Here is a 23,116-nt window from a genome sequence, read left to right on the forward strand (position 1 = left end):
CTAATGGGTCACAGAACTGTACATAAGTCATGTATAAAATGAACGTTTCTATCTGCTGTAAGTCAGGTCACTTTTTCCTCTGCTGTGTTGCTTTATATCATGTTATGTTGCCAGAGGAATGTCTTTTCTCTATGTATATATGTAAACAGACTAAGTTGTTGGTTTTACTCTCTCAGTATCATAGTGTCATAAGTATCTCTGCTAACCAATATCTCCTTACTCTGCTGATGTTATAAGGATACACGTTATAATCACAATTCTCAACAGATAACTCCATGACCGACCTAAGTTATTTTGTCGCCTGCAGCAAACAGCAAGATATCTCCCATTCCACTTTAAAAATCTGACTGCAGGTCAACTTTGCCAATGGGACGGAGACCTCTTCAGCACCTAAAGGCAGTTGGCTAACTTAGGCTTTGTGGTATAGACTTTATGATATTCTGTTCTCCCAGTGTACACCTGCCGCCTCACAGCATCTGCTGCCTGAGTCAGAGGCTTCACTATGGCTAAACAAAGGGCTAGCACCAAATAACACGGGGAACCATTAAAAGCAGTCAATTAAAATGTTGATTAAAAAGAAGGAAATTGTCAAATAAAGTAAGTTAAGTAATTTTAAGCCATGGTTTTTTTTTTAAAAAAAAGAGGCCAGGATTTGATTGTGTTACACTATTGTGTAAGTGCAGTTTTGTAAGTGTTCTCCTGGTCCAGCAGGCTCCTCTTTGCATATTTGACCTCGCACTGCTTGTGAGATGGATTGTACAGTCAGTTGTGTGACTGGCCACACAATAGGGAACTTCCCAGAGTGTGGAAACAGTGACACAACTGGCTTGTGTTCTGGACAGAATGCTGGCCATTATACGTAGGTGTTTTCCATATGCATAAGATTTAATATACAGTACCTCGCCATACAATGATAAAAAGTTTCTGAACAGAGATGGGCATGAACCTTCATGCCAGTTTGTTCTTCCAATGAGCAGGTGTTTGGTGGTTCCCAGCCTACCTCCTCGAGTGGCCACTCACTCAGAGGCAGCAACCTGGTTTCCCTGCAGCGCTGAACACCTGTTCCTCCGAAGAATGAACAGGCATGAATCACCAAACCACCAGTCCAGACTGGAAGGCCTTAAGGTCTAACTTCCTGTTCAAAAAGAAAGTTCCCAGGAATGGGCAACCTGGGCAGGGCCATGCCTCGCTCAGCCTCAAAGCCTCCCAAATTGAGGCATTTCTCCCAGGTGTCCATAACATCCAGGGATCCATAACACGCCTACCTAACATGTCAGGTGGAATTCCCACAATGAAGAATGATGGGATGTGTAGTCTAAGAAATAAAAAAAATCCCATCCCTATCAGTTATATCCTGTATTAAATATACTGTTGGTTGCTGTGTTTTTTTCAGGCTCTTTGGCCGTGTTCTGAAGGTTGTTCTTCCTGACGTTTCGCCAGTCTCTGTGGCCGGCATCTTCAGAGGACTGGAGTAGGAACTCAACAGAGCATGGACAGAGTTCTGACTCCTTGTCCTCTGAAGATGCCGGCCACAGAGACTGGCGAAGCGTTAGGAAGAACAACCATCAGAACATGGCCAAAGAGCCCGAAAAACCCACAACAACCGTCAGATCCCGGCCGTGAAAGCCTCCGTGAATACATTTATACTGTTATTTTATACTGTTTGGTTTGATTGATTTATAATCATCATCAGCAGCATCTTAGAACTCCAAAGCTGGAGGGAACCCTGTGGGTCACCCCCCCCCATGTCAAGGGGGCACAGTGAGGAATCAAACTCCCACCCTCTGGCTCCACAGCCAAATATCTAAACCACTGAGCTATCCAGCAACTCAATACATTGGACCCTCAACTTACAGATGGCTCGACTTACAGACTTTTCGAGTTACAGATTTCTCTGGCCACAAAATTTAGGTTTGACTTGCAGCCGGAGAATTGACTTACAGACCAGAAAAACAAAAAACAAAAATGGAACAAAAACGGAACAAAAATGGCCGGTTACGGATTAATCGGTTTTCAATGCATTGTAGGTCAACGGAGACTCGACCTACAGACTTTTTGACCTGCAGCCACCGTTCCAATACGGATTAATTCCGTAAGTAGAGAGTCCACTGTATATTGTACCTGGCAATTTAAAAGTCTATGACCAAAATAAATGCACCACTAATTATTAATTAATTATTAATAATCATTATTTATTTATTATGTATTATTAATAATTAATAATTATACTATTACTTATTATACAGTATTTATATTTGCAATCCATCTTGTATATGAGTGAATGAATGAATGAATGAATGAATGAATTCATTCATTCACATGCAAGAGGGTTTGCAAACATAAATACTGTAAGCCAAAATCCCTGGATGTAGCAGCATGTGTGACCACTTTCATAAGGGATATGATATGGTGTGTGATGATGAGACATACCGGCTAGGGCTATACCGAGAATAGCTGGGGCTCCGTCGCTGCCTTGAGCTCCTGCTTTCGGAACGTCTCTTGCATGACTTGGAAGAGTAGCTGAGGGAGCGCGAGTAGGACCTGGATGGAGCAGAGAAGCAGGAAACAAACAGATTTGGGGGGGGGGGAGCAAGAGAAAGAGGCATCTCCCAAACAGGAGGTGGGGAGAAAGACTAGCAAGTCCTTATCTGGGGTTGATTGTCTCTTACTGCTTCCTGTAGGGCTAGGGTGGGATAGGGTTTACATTGGAATTTTTTGGACTTCAATCCCAAGAATTTTCCAAAAATTTCCTTTAGCCAGATTTCCGGGGGTTTAGCCAAGAAACGAAAATCCACACAATAGTGTTCAGTTACTTACAGATGAGGAGTGAAGCCATGTTGTTCCTGTGAAGGAAGAGGAAATGGGTGGGCAGGTGGCTAAATCCAATGGGAATTACAAGGGATGAGGGTACTGGTAGTTTTTTGAGAGTCCTTTTACTGAGCCTAATGGGCAGAGAGCCTACCAGTCTCAACGTTCTTCAGTCTTCAGCTGTAAGTGATTAAAAATTCCTATGAAGATCTTAACCTCTTGGTTAAGGGCTCCAGAATTCTGGCTAGGAGAATTCCTGAAGAATTTGGGGAATGGAAGTCTAAAGAAGTCCAAAAGTCCCATGCCTAGTGGTGACAGTTTCGGACTGGGATTTAGATCCCAGTTCAAGTCTCCATGAAACTCCCCAGGTGACCTGAAGCCAGTTACTATAATACAAACAATTTTGGAGTAGCTTAGTTTTGAATGGGCAAAACTAAGTTCACAAAACACCTCTTCTGGTGGAGATGAAAAGTGGTCGATCTGATTTGCTGCTATGGCTCTATAACACTTGTCTCCATTTTTGGAATCTCCTTGGGAGTCTGGCTTTTGAGACTGGTTTTGATTACACTTCAGAATATTCCACTACCTCACTGACCTCATGCTTTCGCCTCTTCTCTCTACACCTCCCCATGCTTATCGGGGAAGCTGAAAACCTGAATCTATATTATAATTAGCTGTACAGTGGTGCCTCGCATTACGAGCGCTCCATTTTACGACGAAATCACTTGACGTTGAAGGTTTTGCGATTGCAAAAGCGATCGCAAAACGATGTTTCCAATGGGGGCATTTCGCTTTGTGATGATCGGTTCCCTGCTTCGGGAACTGATTCTCGCAAAGCGATGATTTTCGGCCAGCTGATCGGCAGTTTCAAAATGGCCACCGGGTAAAAACCATGGTTCCCCGCTCTTTTCTGGGACAGATTCCTCGCTGCACAGGCAGTGAAAATGGCCGCGCTATGGAGGATCTTCGCTGGACGGTGAGTTTCAAGCCCATAGGAACACATTAATTGGGTTTTAATGCATTTCTATGGACTTTTTAATTTCGCATTACGACGTTTTCATTCTACAGCAATTTCGCTGGAACGAATTAATGTCGTAATGGGAGGCACCACTGTATATACATATGCACACACACCTCAAAATATAGCTCACCTTGTCTCTGATGAACAGGATCTGCTTTGGGAGGACCTGGGATTCGTCTTGTGATGCGATGAATGGGACTGTCTAGACGCTGGAGATGACCTGCTGAAAAAGGACAGGCTCTAGAGACACAGACAAAGCAGACAGTTCAGGGAAACGGGTAAAGCCAAAATGTCCTTTCCTTTTAGGATGTCCAAAAAGCTGCAATGGCCATCCTATGCAAAGACAGGTTTTCCACCCAGTTTTGCATGTTTTAATGGCGCAGGACCCTGTGACAAAAAGATGATCCAAAAAGCACATTCATTTAAGAGCAGCAGTCTTGCTGTCTGGAACACAGAAAGTTGTCTTCGTCGGCCAAGATCCAGTTGTTACCCTGAACTAGAGAAGACCCGTTGACTCAATGGGATTTATATAAATATTGATTTAACATTTGGTATCACCTGGCAGGACAAAGTTCCAAATAGAGTCGTCCTAGAATGAGCTGAAATTTTTAGCATGTACACATTACTGAAATAGTAACGTCTATGTTGGCTTGGGCACGTCATGAGAATGGCTGATGGTCGGATTCCAAAATATCTCCTGTATGGAGAATTAGTCCAGGGAAATTGCCCCAGAGGGAGACCACAAGGAAATCTGCAAGCGGGATCTGAAGGCCTTAGGAATGGACCTCAACAGATGGGAAACCTTGACCTCTGAGGATTCAGTCTGGAGGCAGGCGGGGCATCACGGCCTCTCCCAATTTGAAGAGACCCTTGTCCAGCAGGCCGAGGCAAAGAGGCAGTCTCGAAACCAGCAAAATCAGGGAGCTGGACAGGGACAGTCTATTTGTCTTCAGTGTGGAAGGAATGGTCACTCTCGAATTGGCCTTCTCAGCCACACTGGATGCTGTTCCAAGTCCTCCATACAGAGCACGTTACCATAGTCTCTCGAGACTGAAGCATGCCTAATTTAAGATTTAACATTGATTCAAGGTCTACTCTAATTGGGATTAACAATGGGGAAAAAAATTAGACCCAGCAGTTTGATTTTCTCCAGAACGCATGAAAACCTGGTCAGGCTGTGTTGCCCATCTGGGGTGGCATTGTTCTGAACTGGCAACCCTTTTTCTTGTCTCAGAGAAGTGTCTTTCCCCCACTACGGCTAACTGATCCTTTAAAATAAAAAAGCTGGAAACAAAATGCTGGTCTTCCTCTTTGGAAAGGATGTGTCCCATTGCTGAGCTGGTGGTATTTCTCTAAACAGGAAGCTTCATTTTGCTAGATCCTGCCTGTCCATCTGGCCCAGTATTACAATAGGGTCACCATATCCATGGGATAAGCATCTGTGGTTTCACTTATCTGTAAAAATATTTAAAAATATTAAAAGAAAAATTCCAGAAACATGTATTTCCATGTTATAGTTGTCAGAACTGGCTACTAGAGGGAGCCAGAGACCATGCTATTTATTGCATCTGCTATTATCTGTGGGTTTTGGCATCTGTTGGGGGGGAGGCTTGGAACTGATCCCCTGCAGATATGGGGGTCCTACTGTACGATGCTACAGATAAGCCATCCTTAGAAGAGGGGATCCTGTATGAGCTGGGGGCGCCTGATTGTCATAAAAAGTGGTTAAAACGCTGTACTGCAGCTAAAACTGTGCTCACGACCTGGGGTTCAAATCCCAGGTAGCCGGCTCAAGGTTGACTCATCCTTCTGAGGTAGGTAAAATGAGTACCCAGCTTGCTTGGGAGGGTGCAATGTGTAGCCTGTATAATTAAATTGTAAACCGCCCGGAGAGTGCTTGTAACGCTATGTGGCGGTATATAAGTCCAATAAATAAATAAATAAAAAGGTGCCGTTCACACCTTCCACAATTCACAAATTTGCTCAAACTATTTTGTAAGTGGTTTTCAAAGGCTAAGCCCAAACGTTGACAGTACGACTCCTCCAGTACAATAGGATTTCCACCATTACAGCACTTAACCACTAACTTTGAAACTTCTGATCACAGGCCATCACAGTTGGGACTTTGGGCTTAATCAGCAGCAACTCTCTGAAGCCACAAGTAGCAAAGAAACTTTCCTGTACAGTATTTGAAAGGTCATCCCGTCCGAGTGTGAAGGGAAGATAAAATCCACAAGAAGGGAGATCAGGGGTAAGTTGTGTTGCAATTCTGTTCACATAGCAGAAATTATGTCTAATTTTGCATATGCACATATAAATTAACGTATTAAGTTTTATGTAAATTGGAATCCTTGTTGGTTATTTCGCCAGTCTCTGTGGCCGGCATCTTCAGAGGACTGGAGTACGAACTCTATCCATACAGTGGACCCTCGACTTACAGACGGCTCGACTTACAAATGGCTCGACTTCTCTGGCTGCAATATTTAGGTTTGACTTGCAGCCGGAGAATCGGCCTGCAGACCAGAAAAAAACAACAAAATGGAACAAAAACGGAACAAAAATGGCCGGTTATGGATTAATCGGTTTTCAATGCATTGTAGGTCAATGGAGATTCGACCTACAGACTTTTCGACCTGCAGCCACCGTTCCAATATGGATTAATTCCGTATGTAGAAGGTCCACTGTACTCTGTTGCTGTTTGTTGGATAATTGAATATTTATAGCTGTGGGAACAGCCGGCCACAGAGACTGGCAAAACGTCAAGAAGAACAACCTCCAGAACACGGCCAAAGAGCCTGAAAAACCCACAACAACCATCAGATCCCAGCTGTGAAAGCCTTTGAGAATATATGGAATCCTTGTTCTTGAAGTAGTTTTTATTATGTAGGTGACCTATTATTGGTGACACATGACCCTAGGGGCAAAAATAGCATGGGGAGGAAGTTTGCATCCATGGGTGATGGGTGATGTTGCCCCCACCAGGACTAAACGGATCAATGCTCTGAGTTGGTACATGGCAAGTTTCTGTGGTCCATGGGACATGTAGTTGGGTACCAACTCCCTGGGCAAGTTCTCACCTTTGACTCTTGCTTTGGATTTGCAGAGATGGAGCCGGATCTTCCCGAGTTGCTCCTTTTGTCCGAGAAAAGCAGCTGGTGAAGGAATTTCCCGAATCTGAGCTGCTTCCGCTGCTGGCAGATGAGAAGGTATTGCCAAAGTCATCATGAACCGGGCAGCTGGCTTCTTGCTTGCCCTTTGACCTTGATGTGCTTGTCTGATTGGATGGTGGGGAAGAAGTGTCATTTCCTGAGTCGTTTTCATGGGGTTCTCCATTGCGTTGGACTGGGTTGACCACCTGACCTTCTGCTTTTTGAAAGAGGTCAGCAGAAACCCCAGTCTTTGATATCTGCAAACAAAAAAGCCATTTTGCCCGTGTTTAAAATAAATGCTTTTTTCAGTACAAGGGAGTATGTGTTAGCTTTCCCTGTCTTTATGATTTATTTATACATTTATTTCTTTTCTCAAATCAACCAGTGGTTTTGGGTTTTTTGTTTTTTTTTGTCAAATCAAATATATTGCTTTTACCATCATGATGCAAAGTCTGTAGTCAAAGAAAAGTAAGAAAGAAAGGAGGGAAGAAAAGAGGAAGGAAGGAAGGAAGGAAACGAAGAAAAGAGAAGTCAGAACTTAAAAACCAAACCAAAAACTACATTTCCCTTGAAAGAAAGAAGAAAGTGTCCTTTTCCCCCAGATATAATTGGAAGATTTTAAGGCATCATGCAAAGAAGTACTAAGCATGCTATCCATGTTGAATGAATTTTTTTAAAGTTCTAAATTAAAGCAGACTAATTAAACAAAACAAAACAAAAACACATTGTCCTAAATAGACCTAAAAAGAGAAAGAAAGGGAGAACAAAAGGAATAGGAATAAATGTACCTTTTAAAAAAAGAGAGAGAGAGAGAGAGAGAGAAAGAAAAGGAAAGGGGAAAAATATATTTTAGAAATCAAAGAAAATGAAACAAAATCCTAGGAGCACAATCCAGCCAAAATTAAGCTCTTTTAGATACCATTGAGTGCAGTGGGAGATTTTTGATCACAGAAAGATAGGAAAAAATAGCATATTTCAAGATGTTGTCAAAGGATTTGTGGGAATTAGGAAAACTGTGAATGGATTGGTAGTGCATTAGCACCCATTATTTCAGGTGTACCTGGGTGAATTTGCTTTAGCTGACCACACGGGAGTTAGCAGAGACAGGGAGAGAAAGGGAAAGAGAGAGGTGGAAACTAGCAGTCAGCCTTGTTTACAGCTTGTTAAGGTAGCTCTGCTGTAGCCATTCAAATCTGCAGGAGACACAGTTAGAGTAACAAGCTGTAATCAGGGCTGATTGGCAATTTCCTTCTCTCTAACAATGGATTCCTCACTCCCCCTTCCTCCTTTTAGCCACCTAGGTGTCCTAAAACAACAGCATGAAACCTTTGAAAAGAAAGAATGAACAAAAGAAATGAGACAGAGTGGGAGGAAGACAGCAAGCAGACTCAGCATCAGCTTTGGGGAGAAAAGGATTCAGGGGGTAGCTGGTTTCTGTGCTGCCACTTCAACCACATCTGGGTAGAAGGGCTTTAAACAGAATGTCTATATAACCCTCCACATCAGTTCAAGTGATCTCACTACCTGAACTGATGTGAATGCATTTGCTACAAAAAAAAAGTAGAAGCCTTATCGGCAGATGGGAAAAAAATTGGATTGGGGAAAAAACGCGATGCTGATTTGCATTAATTTGTACATTGTAAAGTCAATGGAGGGACATGGTGGCGCTGCAGGTTAAATTGCAGAAACCTCTGTGCTGCAGGGTCAGAAGACCAGCCTTCATAAGATCAAATCCACGCAATGGAGTGAGCCCCCGTCGCTTGTCCCAGCTCCTGCCAACCTAGTCATTCGAAAGCATGTAAATGCAAGTAGATAAATAGGTACCACCGCAGTGGGAAGGTCACACCATTCCGTGTCTAGTCGCGCTGGCCACTTGACCATGGAAACTGTCTACGGACAAACGCTGGCTCTACGGCTTGGAAACGGGGATGAGCACCGCGCCCTAGAGTCAGACACAACTGGACTAAATGTCAAGGGGAACCTTTACCTCTACCTTGAAGTCAATGGAAAAAGATGTGAATATGATTGTTCCTATCCTGGAGCAGGATGTGCTTCCGTTTTCTCTGACTTAAATAACCAGAGGTTCATATGTGTATGTGTATCGATTTACGTTCACAGCAAATTCCATTGAATGCACTGAAACTGACGTCCAGCTCACATAGAACTGTGGTAGATAAAGGGCTAAGTCCACTGAATTTGGGGAGACTTCTTTATTTCATTGTAAACATGTGAAGCAGAATTGGGCATCTGGTGGTCCTCCAGCTCCCTGCATCCTCTCCTGTTGACTGGCTTGCAGATCCGGGAACATCATTCCTGATGCACAGCTAATGTATAAGGAAGAAGTAGGGAACCCAACATCCTCCAGAGATTGGTGGACTCCAGCTCCCTCTCCGCTAGCTATTGACAGTATTGGCAAGGGCTGATGGGGGTTGTAGTCCAAAAATGGGGCTATACCGGGAAGGCCATGGCATCCCGTGCAATGAGGGTTTAATTTTGGTTGGATTGTACTCGGTAAGATGATTTCCATTTTTTAAAAAAATATGGTTTTGATCAGGAAGAGATGAGATGGCCATCGGACGACAACAACCCAAAAAGGTTTAGGCATAAAGTAAAGGGGAGGAAAAACTGGCAAACTAACCAGAATAATTTGAAAAACCATCTAAAGAAAAAAAGGAGGAAATTAAAAGAAACTTAACAACAACGACAAAACAACGACCTGAAAGCAAAATCCCTCTGGAGAAAAAAGGCAGACATATATTGCTCTGTGTGTTTTTCCCCTTGGAGAAGGTACAGCTAAGAGTTTTTGAGTTCCTCTAGCAAGAAATGCCCTAGCGTCTTGCGGTTAGCATCCACTTACCAATCAAGATTTCCTCCTTTAGTAGGGTAAGGTGTAAGAAAAAGGGAAGAGCGGGCAACGTAAGTCCATTATTAGAGTCTCAAATTACAAAAGAAAAAAAAAAGCCACAACCCCTCTCTTTCATCCACAGTGCCAATTCAAGCGTTTGGTTTTGTCCAGTTTTTCACTGCTTTGCTATTGTTTTTCAAACCAATTTTAAATTCAGTTTTCCTCTAGGCAGGTTGATTCTCTGGGATTGACAAGGCATCAGTTCAAATAATCACTTTCTGGCTTTTACGCTAGCCCACAAGACAAAGCAAAAAAATTAAAAATCATTAGAAGGAAATTGAAGGGTTTTTTTTAAAATTTTATGTTACAAGAAAAGCTGAAGGTTTCCTGTTTCTGCTTCCCGGTGAATTCTCAAGAATCTTGGGTTCAAGAAGCATATTGGGGTCAAATAGCATATTAAGGAAAATGCCTTTTTCCTAATGTTTTCCCTTCAAGCACATACTGTACATCTTTCTTCCTATATGCTGTGAAATGAGACATACACATAAAGCCCAAGTTTATCTTCCAGAGCAATAATAAATCAAACATCAGCTGATTCGCAAAATGGGGACTGAGGTGAGCCAGCGTTAGGATAAGCAGATGTCTTTTACCTTTTAATAGAGTTCTGTTTCTAATGATGTGCTATTTGTATCATCTTGGTCTGCCCTAACCTCTTAACACCCACAGACAGAGGGCCGTATCCTTCCCAGGTCCTACACTTGAACTTTCTTCCCCTCACCTTATCCCACAACCAATTATGAAACGTTCCAAATCTCAAAGGTATTGACTCAAGCCACCTTAGAGATAACTCTGCTTTTCGTTCCACTGCCAAGAGCTGTGAGAATTGGTATGTAGAAAGGAAAGCACTCAGCACGTGCTCAGAAGAACCCTTTTTTAAAGATTCCAAACCTTGCCAGCACTCAGACTGGCTGAAACTTAGTTCTGTGCAAATTGAACCTGGTTTACAGATTTAACAATCTAGGTTTTCTTTCCACGCATGTGTGTCTCTGTGTGAAGTTTTAGCCATTACTTTTTATACAGGATGAAGACGGGGAACAGAATATGTTATTCACTGGTCATATAGGATCATGTCTGCTGAAATAAGCCCCTTCCCCGTAGAATAAAAACAATAAAAGAATCCTGACCAGAACACAATCCTGTAGAAATAAGTGAGCCTTTGAAGCAATATTAAGGTCAATCAATCCATCCACTATCAATCTTGAAGCTACGGTATTCCGTCAGATTAAATGAGAACCAATTAGAAGACGTATCCATGAGGGGAACCTTCCCTTTTTCTGTGTGGTGCAACTCACTTAAAGCTTTGGAAAATGACTTTTTAAGACGACAATTCCCCAGTGGTCTCGCTACCTAGGGGGGATCTGGGAGTTGTAGTTCTAAAAATGCCAATTTCTCTGAGTTTCAGATTCACCACAAAGCCAGAAAGGAAAAGCACTCATTTCAGAATGTGGGCTTTACTTAAATCGCAGCCAGCAAATGTTTTGCAGTTTTGGCCGGCCGTTCCTTGTCGTGCTGAAGAAAGCGAGACAACTTTCCACAAAGTGAGCCAGCAACAAGGGCTGAAAGTAGAGGGCAGAAGCGGCTATGAGCAGCTATTGTGGGAAGGGCCCCGATTTTCACAGTGTCACGGCCAGTCTTACAACCACCCTCTTAGATGGGTTGGCCTTACTGCATCTTAATGGATTCTCACAATGCTACTGATATAGCATCATTTGAGGAACACTGTGCGGTTATGAACATTTTAAATTTCTCCATTAGGACATTGGAGGTAGTTGAAATGAAGCGTGTCTCAGAGTGACGTGAACTGTCCCCGTTATCGTTGGCCATCATCGTTGCTGCCACTGTAGATATTGCAAGAGGTCTACTAATGGACATGCGACACGGTCTACATATAAATCTACACAGGGATTTTTTTCTAGTCTTCTGCCACTCCCTTATCAGACCTACCAAGCAAAGTATTCTTCGCCTTTGTCTGCTTATAAATATTTCCACCGTGCAATATCAGAATTGGCCATTGGCGGGGCATAGAGTATAAGGGCAATGCAACACGGTAACACACAACACAACGAATTAATTGCACAATGGGAGCAGCCTCAATGGTAACTCAACAAGTTCCTTTTAAAATGCAACAGTTTAAGATCAGGCTCTGGGGAATAAAATAGAACAGACAGATTCGTCCATCTAAGCGGCTGAAAGTTTACCTCCGAATTCCTAGGCTTTTAGTCAGGTTAATATGAAATTACTGCCACATCAACTTTAATGAGAGGCTTTTCATTCTTCATATGCATGAAGTAAGCAAATTCAACAGGAAGATCTGTAGCGATTAAATCCGGTGAAGGAGGAGAATTTTGTTTTGCTTTGTTTTTGAGCAATTTGCTCACATCCACAAATATCTGTATATTTGGGGGGAAAATGACTTAAGATTTTAAAAATCGGGAGATGAGAAAAAAGGAAGGTGTCAGAGTACCCAGTTTCTAATCTTGGGCGCCTCTTTCCTTAGAGCCGTGCTACATTTTTATTTCCACGTTCTTCAGTTGTGCGATTTTATTCCCTTGTTCTCTCACCATGAGAACATTGCGGTTGCTGGTCCCATTTCAATGTGTGATACAGGGTAATGTCCAGGGATTTCATCTAAGTGTACTTTTGGAAAAAGAAATTCCAGCTAGATTCAGCAGGATTCCATGTCTGATTAAAAATGTTGAAGCTTAGGGTATTATCAAGTTTTGGTTGGGTGAAAACATTATTTCATTGAAGCAAGAGAAAGGGGTAAAAAAAGGAAGAAAAGAAAAGTGGAAAAATGCGGGGGAAGTATTTTACTTACTCCTCAGGCTTTAATTTCCACTGACTGCTTAGTTCAACAGGCAACCCACCCTAATAGGTTACAAAAGTATAATCGCAGTGAGTTTTCCAATTAAACCGAACAAGTCTGTTAACTGTGCTTCAAATGGCCCCTTGCGGAGAAGTGGCTATCAATTTTGTGAAACATATGGAACCAGCAATTTTGCAGAACACTGAAAACTCTCTATCAGGGGGTGGGGGTGGTCTTTCTTGTGATTTAAGCTCCTGCTTCAAAGTTAAAAAGTTTTTACCTTTGAGGAGGTACCAGGCAGAATAACAAGAGCAGAGATCAGTGTAAAACAACAGATTTTTCTATACGAAATCACAGATCCTTATACACAAGATCTTCGTGGAGAGTTTTTAACACAGCATTCCCCAAATGGGTGTGGTCCAGAAATGCTGGATTACAATTCCCATCAGTGGAGATGCCAAGAGCAGAAGATGGGATTTGTTTTCCAACACACTGGGGAGATGGTTGTTGTAGGTTTTTCGGGCTGTTTGGCCGTGTTCTGGATATTTTTCTTCCTAATGTTTCGCCAGTCTCTGTGGCCGGCATTTTCATAACAAAAAACACCCTGCTCTCCATAATCGCCCAATCTCCTTAAAAGGACAAAAAGCTGATTCCGCAGCTACAAATATCTAAATATCCCACACACTACACCAGAACACAGACAGAGTGTTCTGAAGATGCTGGCCACAGAGATGGGCGAAATGTTAGGGAAAAAAAAAAAACCTTCGGAACATGGCCAAACAGCTCGAAAAGCCTACAACAACCATCGGATCCCGGCCGTGAAAGAGAATACACTGGGGAGAGTACGGCTTAAGGCAAGGTGATCAAACTGGTGACCCGCATTCAATGGCAACTCCAGGTTACGGTAGGAAAATAGCCAAATGCTAAAGGTCAGTTCCAATGGACATTCATGGAATTGGATCATAGGAGGGACCAGTAGAACTTCAACCCCTACCAAACATTCATTAGTTTCTCTTATTCTGTTGAAAATACAGAACCCCATCTAGTCCTACAGCGCATGTGCTCATACAACTTCCATCAGTGGAAATGGTAGAAGTTAATAAACTACAAAGTCTCTGTGAAGTTGGGATGTTCATGAACATACTCTAGCATCTCCACTATAGCTATAAATGGCTGACATCAACCTATGGTTCGTTCCTCTCCCCCACCCACCCTCCACACACACCTAGAGCCATAGGTGGGTTGTGCATGACTCATTCTTAAGTGCAGACGTGGCAAAGGCAGATCCACGGAAGTAACCAAAGTCAAGATGTCTACGCAAATCTCCAGTTGATCTCCGTTTGAAAGAGATCAAAAGCAGGTACATATTAAAGTAACCCCCCAAAAATGTACTATGATGAGGACATGTGCTTACAGAACTTCCGTAAAAACATTAATGTCCTTTTTGAATGCACTGGGCTTTTCATTTCCATCAGGGAACTCTCCTTAAACAGAGCGATTAGTGGGGCATTAGATACGAAAGATGTGTGAATATGGAATACAGGGGAGGTAGCAGAACCTAAAGTAAGTTTGCCAGCTTTCTTACGGACCCTGCTCTCGTGCCTAGACTTCAAGAAATTAAGCAGGAGAAAATTACACACGGATACACCAGCCCTGGAGACCTAGTGGTATGTAAACATTTATCTCCTCAATTTAATTTAAGTTAAGTCAAAGGGGCTAAGGGTCAGCAAAAGCTGGTACTTGTCTCTCTCTCATGCAGCCTTGTATATAACGCCTTGGCTGAGCCTCCCTCCTTTGACCAGCTCAAATTTAATGGTATTTTTTAAAAAATTAACTCTGAATTACTCCCTTTGTTAGCAAGCTCGCCAGGAGACGCCCAGATTAGATTTTTTTCCCCCTTTGTAAATGATGGAGCAATAACACTTAACAGGAAAAGTTCGGCAACATCAACTGTATTCATTGTTTGACTTTTAGCAGGCATTAAGAAATAAGGTTGCCAGCTGCCTTTGCTAACCCCACAAACATTTAATAGCCTAAGAACAGAGAATGGGGCTGAACCGCTGAGGAAAACTGGCCCTACCATTAGACAAAATGAGCAACCAATGCTTTCCGGTCCATTTAGCACCCTGACTGGAAGGCAGAATGATATGTTTTATATAGATTCCAGAAACCCAAGGGTTCCCCTGTAAATGCAGGATTCTGGAAGCTGTATTTCAGAAACTGATATTCCTAAAACACTGCTCCTTCAGCCCTGGGGGGCCAAAAAACCTGGGTGAGAGTGAGCAGCTGGTGCTATGTGGGAATTTGACACACCCCCGTTCAACAGAATGATGCAGATTTCTGTGTTTTTTTTTTTTTTGACTATAACTCCCACTATTTTGGGAGTTACAGTAAAAAAAAACCACACACCACACATCTGCACTCCTTTGCTTAGAAACGACACCAGGCCAGCATTATTCTAGAGAGGAATGGTTCAAAATGAACCTCACCTCAGCGGCCTCAAGCAAACGGGAAGGCTAGACCGCTCTGCTCTTTTGGTATGTTTCTAACCAGAGGCGTGGACACCAGTTTTTACACAATTAGTGGATAAATGGGGGCCAACCGGGGCCCTCAGTGCAGTCCCTATAGTAGCCTCCACCCACTGTCCTTCTCATGGAGAAAACTGAGGTGGAGTTGAAGGGGGGCAGGAAAGCCAAGTCGTGATGCAGTGGCCCCCGTTTGATCAGCTTGGAAGAGAGAGGGTCTCCACAGCAGCAACAGGAGTGGGTGGGTTTTCGGATGGAGCAGTGTATTCTCCCACTCCTGGTGGTTCCCCGTCTGAAGCGGGTGCCTCATTTCCTCGGATGGCAGGGCCAACTCTGAAGGCAACATTAACGGCCTTGTCGGGACGACAGAACGGAAAGGAAGGACACCCTTTTCACTGCCTTTGATGAGGACCAGAAAAGCCATGGGGTCGGGTAAGCAGAACCGTTTGACCGAAGACCACCAGGCTGGAATGATCAGCGTGGCTCCAACAGGGTAAAGTCGTGCCCCGCTTAATGACTGCCCCACATTACGACAAATCCATTTTATGATGATGTTTTTGCGATCGCAAAATGATGGTCTAAATGGGGGAATTTCGCTTAGCGATGATAGGTTCCCTGCTTCGGGAACCAATTTTCACTTTAGGACGATAAAAAACGATCAAAAACAGCTGATCGTCGGGTTTTCAAAATGGCCACCGGATGCTTAAAATGGCTCCCCGCTGTGCTTAGGGATGGATTCCTCGCTATACAGGCACCGAAAATGGCCGCCGTATGGAGGATCTTCACTGGACAGTGAGTTTTTAGCCCATTGGAACACATTGAACGGTTTTCAATGCGTTTCAATGGGTTTTTTAATTTTGCTTTACAACGTTTTCGCTTAACAGCGATTTTCCTGGAACGGATTATCGTTGTTAAGCGAGGCACCACTGTATTATAAATCAACGAGGGGCAACAAAAAGCCCCCACCCCACCTCTTTGGGGAGGGAGAGAGATGCAATTGTGCCATGTTTTTTGGGGGGGCTCAACTGACCTAAGTGCCGAAGGCTGGGTGGGGAGGTCCCCCCCCCAATGCTAGAGCAGCTCAGAAGCACCAAAAACAAACTCAACCAACCAACCAACAAAAAAACCCAACCCAACAAAACTCAGTGAAATCACTTTTCTTCGGTCAATAGAGGAAACGATGAAGTTTTTCCAAGTAAAAAAGGTAGTGGGTGCCGCTGTCCAAGCCCCCCCCCCCCCGCTGGGCCATAACATGAGCAGAGCGACAGTGGCTTTCCCCCCATGGGTTCTTTGGTGCCACTTTAGAGGGCACCAAAATCTAGAGGGGAATCTACTGACAAATGTTAGGGAAATGGTCTGTTCATGTTTCTTTTGTGGAGGGGGGGAGCCGCACATTCTCCTCCTTATTTCTGTGGGTTGGTGGTGGTGGGGATCATGCCCAGATGTCAGGGGAGAAAGAGTAGAGGATGCTAACAACTGCCCTGGCCTCTAAAATTGCCAGTTATCACTCTGCGCCCAACAAGGGGTCTGTGTTGGGTTTCTGACAGTTGCCTGGTGCTTTTAAATGCCTGCTTATTACAGCTCATCCCTTTCCCTCTGCCATTAGCAAAGCAATCTCCCCTTTCTTTCCGCTGGCTATCCCTTGGGCGTTCTTTATTTTTACACTACAGGCCTCAGAGGAGTGCACCTTCCCTTCGCTTTGGATGACAATACCTGCCTGAAAATGGCATTAAAATACAAATAAATAAATCACCAGTCTTTGAGAAGGGGGAGCCCCCTTGACCCGAAGTGAAATGGGTCCAAGGCTAGGGAAGTTCGCCAACCCCCCCATCGAAGGTCCCTCCCCATTTCCCAGGCTCTTGGCTGAATTATTATTATGATGCTTTTGCAAGGCTCCTGCTGAACAACCGAGCGCTCAAGCAAAGAACCGGAAATGATGGTTTCCTCGAAGTAATTCCCTGCCTCACTCGATGGGAAGCTGACATCGGGTGACGCTTCCTCCGTTTGACTTGAGGATGCTCGAAGGGCACGCATGATCGCTGGAATTAGACGCAGCCAGGCATGCCCAAAAACGCAAGCAAACCCTGCTTTGAGCTAAGCTGACGGCGCCTCAGTGGGCCCAAGTGTATCTCTCCGCACAGAAGAGGGAAATGCCCTTGGGGACTTGATTGTGCATTTTCTCCTTGGATGCCCACATGGCACCGATTAGCATCCACGGGAACAAGCCAGCGTTGCTTGGAATGGGGACTTGTTAAGTTTGGAGTCCGTACAATATCCGTTCAGCAGTCAGCATCCACCCACCTCTTTCCCCCAATAACACTCACACCCTGCTAGACATAAATGTTTCGTTTTTGTAGCTTTAATCTTCTGTGCCTCGGAGGAATGGGGAACTGGGTGCAGCCAAGAAGGGAGATCATCCATTGAGTAAAGAAGGGGTTTTATAGCTCCATATCCCTGTAAAATATCATGGCTACAGGCTGCTGTTTGGGTAAACGTCTTCTCTTTATTTTTCTGGGGCTGAAGCCTAGGTAGGCTCTCTCTCATGTCTCCCCCCCACACGCCTCTCTGCAAAACATACGCTTTTTCCATACCTCAGACTGAGAGAGTGTGTGTCACACCATGAATAATGAAACCAGCTTCTAAATGGATGCCAGTCTAATACGGCACTAATAGAGTCATAAAAATTTCATGCAGATTCTTGGGGGCCCTACATTGAGCAGTGGACCGGATGGGGACAATGCTTACCATTCCATGGGTGGAGGGGAAGCGGTTGTTCTGGAGGGGGCAGCTGAGGGACGGGGTGTTAGTCACCTCTGCAGCAGCGTCTGGCTTTCGAGCACTCTTCAAGGAGCGCCGTGAGCGCTTCCATCTCGTTTTATGCCCCTTTTCGCGGTATCGGGCTCTCGGCCTGCGGGATGAAAGACAACAGCGTACAGTTCCCAAATCAGGCAGCTGAATTTCCTGCATCCGGGGAAATCAAGGGGGGCAGTCTGGTTGAAAAGCAATGCATCTCCTCTGCCAGGTAAGGGCTGAAGTCTCTGCGTCTCAGAACCAGTGGCGGGAGAGACGGTCAATTTTATATTTGTAAGTCAGGTGTTTTTAAAGTCTTGAGCACCCTTCTCCACTCATCTTTATTTAGTGACAGCTCTGCACAAGCTCAACGAGCCTGGGATAATTTCCAAAAATCATGCGTGTAAGGATTGCAAATCCTAGCAAGAACATGGATCTTCTGCAGCCGATGGTTGCCTTACACTGCCTGCCTCACCACCCAGTTCCCTTGATGCCAATAATCTGCCAGATGCCATATTACCTGACCTAGCCAGGATTTAGCTGTATCCAAGGCATATTTACTAAGGTTCCTCATGCCTGCTTTTATAACCAGCTCAGAAGCAGTTCCATCTCGCTCACAAACCCTGCCGGCCTTGCCTCTGTGACATCACGAGGGACCGCCTCCAGGCTGGCCCCGAATCTCAAGGAAGAGGATGCTGCTGGTACCTGACACATCTAGCACAACAGAGCCTGCTTCACTGCACAGGTGTTGTTACTGCTACTACTACTACTACTACTACTACTATTCTTATCAACCTGATTGTTAACATTGATCATTATTAATCTGACTATGAACACTGAACTTATTAAAAAGCTTTTAATACATTGTTTTTAAAGAATAGTTTCTTTGTATTCTCGAAGGCTTTCACGGCCTGCATCTGATGGTTGTTGTGGGTTTTTCGGGCTCTTTGGCCGTGTTCTGACGGTTGTTCTTCCTAACGTTTCGTCAGTCTCTGTGGCCAGCATCCTCTGAAGACTGGAGTAGGAACTCTGTCCATGCGTACAAAAACATGTTGATCCCCATCATCACCCTATCTCCTGAAAAGGACAAAAGCTGTCCCCACAGCTATAAATACTCAACTATCCAACACGCAGCAACAGAGCATGGACAGAGTTCCAACTACAGTCCTCTGAAGGTGCTGGCCACAGAGACTGGTGAAACATCAGGAAGAACAACCGTCAGAACACGGCCAAAGAGCCCGAAAAACCCACAACAACCAATAGCTTCTTTGATTATATTCTGTCCAGTCATATATCAGTCAGTTTTTCAGCAAGTTCAGTTCCACATGCACTAATTCTCAGGAGGATAGTGGCCTGCTTGTATGTAATAGAACAGTGGTTCCCAACCTTGGGTCACAGATGTTCTTGGACTACTGTTCCTAGAAATCATGGCCAGCACAGCTAGTGGTGAAAGCTTCTGGGAGTTTCAGTCCAAGAACACTTGGGGACCCAAGCTTTTTTTTTGGGGGGGGGAACGACTGTCCTAGAATGAGGTTCCACAGCTCCACCACTTTAACATCTGCTTGATTTTGTTTGGTGGTTGGTCACTGAGAGGTGTTTTGCTTGCTAGTTGATCGGGCAAGCATGACAGCTCTGAAGGTATTGACTCCAAAGGAATCCTGAAGCTGAAGCTCCAATACTTTGGCCATCTCAGGAGAAAGCGATGAAACACCTCGACAGCATCTTAAAAAGCAGAGACCTCAACTTGCCAACAAAGATCTACATAGTCAAAGCTATGACTTTTCCAGTAGTGATGTATGGAAGTGGGAGATGGACCATAAAGAAGGCTGATCGCCGAAGAATTGATGCTTTTGAATTGTGGTGTTAAGAGGAGGATCTTGAGAGTCCCCTGGACTGCAAGGAGAACAAACCTATCAATTCTGAAGGAAATCAACCCTGAGTGCTCACTGGAAGGACAGATCCTGAAGCTGAGGCTCCAGTACTTTGGCCAACTCATGAGAAGAGAAGACTCTCTGGAAAAGACCCTGATGTTAGGAAAGTGTGAAGGCGAGAGGAGAAGGGGGATGACAGTGGATGAGATGCTTGGATGGTGTCATTGAAGCAACCAACATGACTTTGACCCAACTCCGGGAGGCGGTGGAAGACAGGAGGGCCTGGCGTGCTCTGGTCCATGGGGTCACGAAGAGTTGGACACAACTGAACGACTAAAAACAACAATAACACTTGTCCCCATAGAACCACTTCCATGAACGACTCTAGCTGGGAGATGTGTTCAAGACCTCTGGGATTTTGAGCTTTCCAGACTGTGAGTTAATGTGTGGTTAGCAATGCAACCTAATATTTTGACTGGTACGAAGTTATAACAGGGAATCTTGTGCTGCAAGGAACTTCTCCACCCAGGTGACTCAAGAGGGTGCTTATAGGGAACTTACCTGCTTCCACAGCTCTCTGAGAGAGAACTGGTGCTCTCTGAGCCAGAACGGCAGTGTCGGCGGCGGCGGTGATGGTGGTGACGGTGAGATTTTTGAGATCGGCCACGAGAGCTTTTGGATGGCAGGAAGGGAAAACAAGCATAAAATTAATTCACAGAAGCATAAGATCCAGGGGGGCAGTGAATGGGATACATGGGGTAGGTGGCTGGAAAACCTGGCTAACGAGTAGACATGGTCTAGAGGGGCGGGGTAAAAATCAAATAAATAAATAAATAAATAAATAAATAAATAAATAAATAAATAAATAAATAAATGGCCCCATGCCGAACGAGTATAAACCGCTAATAGCTGTGTTAAATTCCGAGCGTCTGAAATGATACAAAGTGGTATCTTTTGTAGACCAGTCTACCAAAGATTTAACATTTAACAGTTAACATTTAACTGTTAGTTAAATATTTAATATTAACATTTATTAGTTAACTATTTAATAGTCAACTATTTAATAGTTGACATTTAATAGTTAGGGAAACCGAATTCCTTGATAGTACCATGTTAAGAAAGTGAATCTGTAAATTAATTTGTTACTTAATTTGTCAGAGCATTGGATCATTATGCTTTAAGGTACTGTCTAGGATTACAGAAATTGACTGCAACACAACACATCAACACAACAACAACAACAACAAAACATTGAAACAGCATTTTTCTGATGATCTAAAACAAGGAATTGCCACTTAAAATAGGGAATTTTGAACCAGTTGGTAAAAATTTAACAAATTAGGGCAGTGATTTAATTTTCAGGAAATTGTTTCCAGGTTTTAACTCATGTAGCCAAAATACCAACACCTAAGCCTGAGGGGGAGGTATCACTTCATACAAAGGCACCCTGAGGAGAGGAGAGTGGGGGGCTCTTTAAAGCAGGGGTGGGAGCAATAGATGAACAACGATCACATGTATTCATTGGCTCTGGATAGAGATGGGCACAAACTGACGGTTTGGGGGTTTGTGCCAGTTCATTTATTGACTGAACAGGTCATCTGCACTTCAAGGCCCCACCTCCTTTGGCAGGCACCTGCTGGAGGAGGCGGGGTAGGGAAACTAGGCTGTTGCCTTTGAGTGGGCACCTGCTAGAGGAGGCGGGGTAGGGAAACTAGGCTGTTGCCTTTGAGTGGGCACCTGCTGGAGGAGGCGGGGTAGGGAAATTAGGCTGTTGCCTTTGAGTGGGCACCTGCTAGAGGAGGCGGGGTAGGGAAACTAGGCTGTTGCCTTTGAGTGGCCACCTGCTGGAGGAGGTGGAGCTTTGAGGCACCAAACATCTGTTCATCCGATAAACGAACTAATGTACTGGCAGTTCGTGCTCATCTTTCCTCATGGAATACTGGCTGATGGTTAGGACCCCGCCTCTGAAAACTGGGATGGTGAAGGAATGAATGGTATAGATTAGGAGTAAGCAAAATATATATTTTTCCCACATGTTGTTAGACTGGAGATCTCAGCATTTGTCAACTTTTCTCCGAGCTGGTTAAAAGTAACAGGTGTTCCCATCCACCAATCATTGAAGGGCTGAACTTTGCCTATGAGAAAATGGGAAGGGACTCCTGGGCAGCAAAGATATCCATAGTTATATCTAAGCTGGGCCATACTCTACTGGCAGAGTATCACATTGGGATCCCCAGATGTTCTTGGACTGCAGTTCCCAGAAGCCTTCGCCACTTGCTGTGCTGGCCAGGACTTCTGGGCACTGTGGTTCAAGAACATCATGGTGCAAGTAGATACTGCCCAGCAGGATGCTGTAAGATAGAGGGCATGGTACATTTTCTAACAGAATGCTTTCTGTATACAGATTTGAGGGATCAATATCTTAAACCAGTGGTTCCCAACCTTGGGTCCCCAGATATTCTTGGACTACAACTCCCAGAAATCCTGGCTAGCACAGCTAGCAGTGAAGACTTCTGGGAATTTTAACCTAAGACCATCTGAGGACCCAAGGTTGGGAACCACTGTCTTAAACCTTTCAAAACTGAAATTAAGAACAATTCCCCTTTATGCGTGGTTTTCTTTGAGCTAGCAGGCACAGACTATATATATACTATAGGATGGCCAAATCCGTTAAATGAGCCATGGAAAGACAAACTCCATTGCCTGCTTCACAATCTCCATAAGTTCATCTTACAACTTGATATACATGCTTGAGGATGTTTATTTCATCTGTTTATCCTTTTCTGATTGTTTATATGTATTTATATACTAGTTGCTAAAAGAGCAGTTTTAATTTCTGTTTATGCATACAGCCTGGCTGGCTATGGAGCAATAATAAAGTAAGGCAATGCATTACAGTGGTGCCCCACAAGACAATGTTAATTCGTTCAGCAAAAATCGCTGTCTTGTGAAAACGTCGTCTTGCGGGGCACCACTGTAATGCATTGAAATCCATTTAATGCGTTCCAAAGGGGAAAAATCATCATCGTTTTGCAAAAATTGCCCATAGAGAAACTGTTTTGCTGTAAAAATCGCTGTCTTGCGAAAATTGGTCCCGAAGACACCCGTTTTGCAAGTCGCGGACTCAGCTGTCAAAATCGTCATCTTGCGAAAATTGGTCCCCCCCCCCAAAAAAGTCTTGCGAAGCACGGTCCAAAACATCCTCCAGCAAAAATCGCCCATAGGAAACACCATTTTGCGA

General features: G+C 44.1%; 1 protein-coding gene across 3 annotated transcripts in view; it reads right to left on the reverse strand.

Moving 5' to 3' along the window:
• The window catches only part of SRRM4 (serine/arginine repetitive matrix 4), a 149,177-nt gene that overhangs the window by 14,241 nt on the left and 111,820 nt on the right, over positions 1-23,116 (reverse strand). For 2 of the 3 annotated variants that reach the window (XR_013539172.1, XM_078381623.1), the window contains exons 7-11: positions 20,437-20,547; positions 17,960-18,122; positions 6,907-7,235; positions 3,960-4,052; positions 2,431-2,541 (exon numbers count right to left, since the gene is read on the reverse strand). Coding sequence is in view for 2 of the 3 variants with exons in the window: in XM_078381623.1 (XP_078237749.1) it covers positions 2,431-2,541; positions 3,960-4,052; positions 6,907-7,235; positions 17,960-18,122; positions 20,437-20,547 (807 nt within the window). In the remaining variant the exon portion in view is untranslated. The remainder of the gene's footprint in view (positions 1-2,430; positions 2,542-3,959; positions 4,053-6,906; positions 7,236-17,959; positions 18,123-20,436; positions 20,548-23,116) is intronic. The other variant, XM_078381624.1, reaches the window with a different exon arrangement.

Source organism: Pogona vitticeps, chromosome 14 (genome assembly GCF_051106095.1).
Source record: "Pogona vitticeps strain Pit_001003342236 chromosome 14, PviZW2.1, whole genome shotgun sequence".
In the NCBI taxonomy this organism is placed as follows: Eukaryota; Metazoa; Chordata; class Lepidosauria; order Squamata; family Agamidae; genus Pogona; species Pogona vitticeps.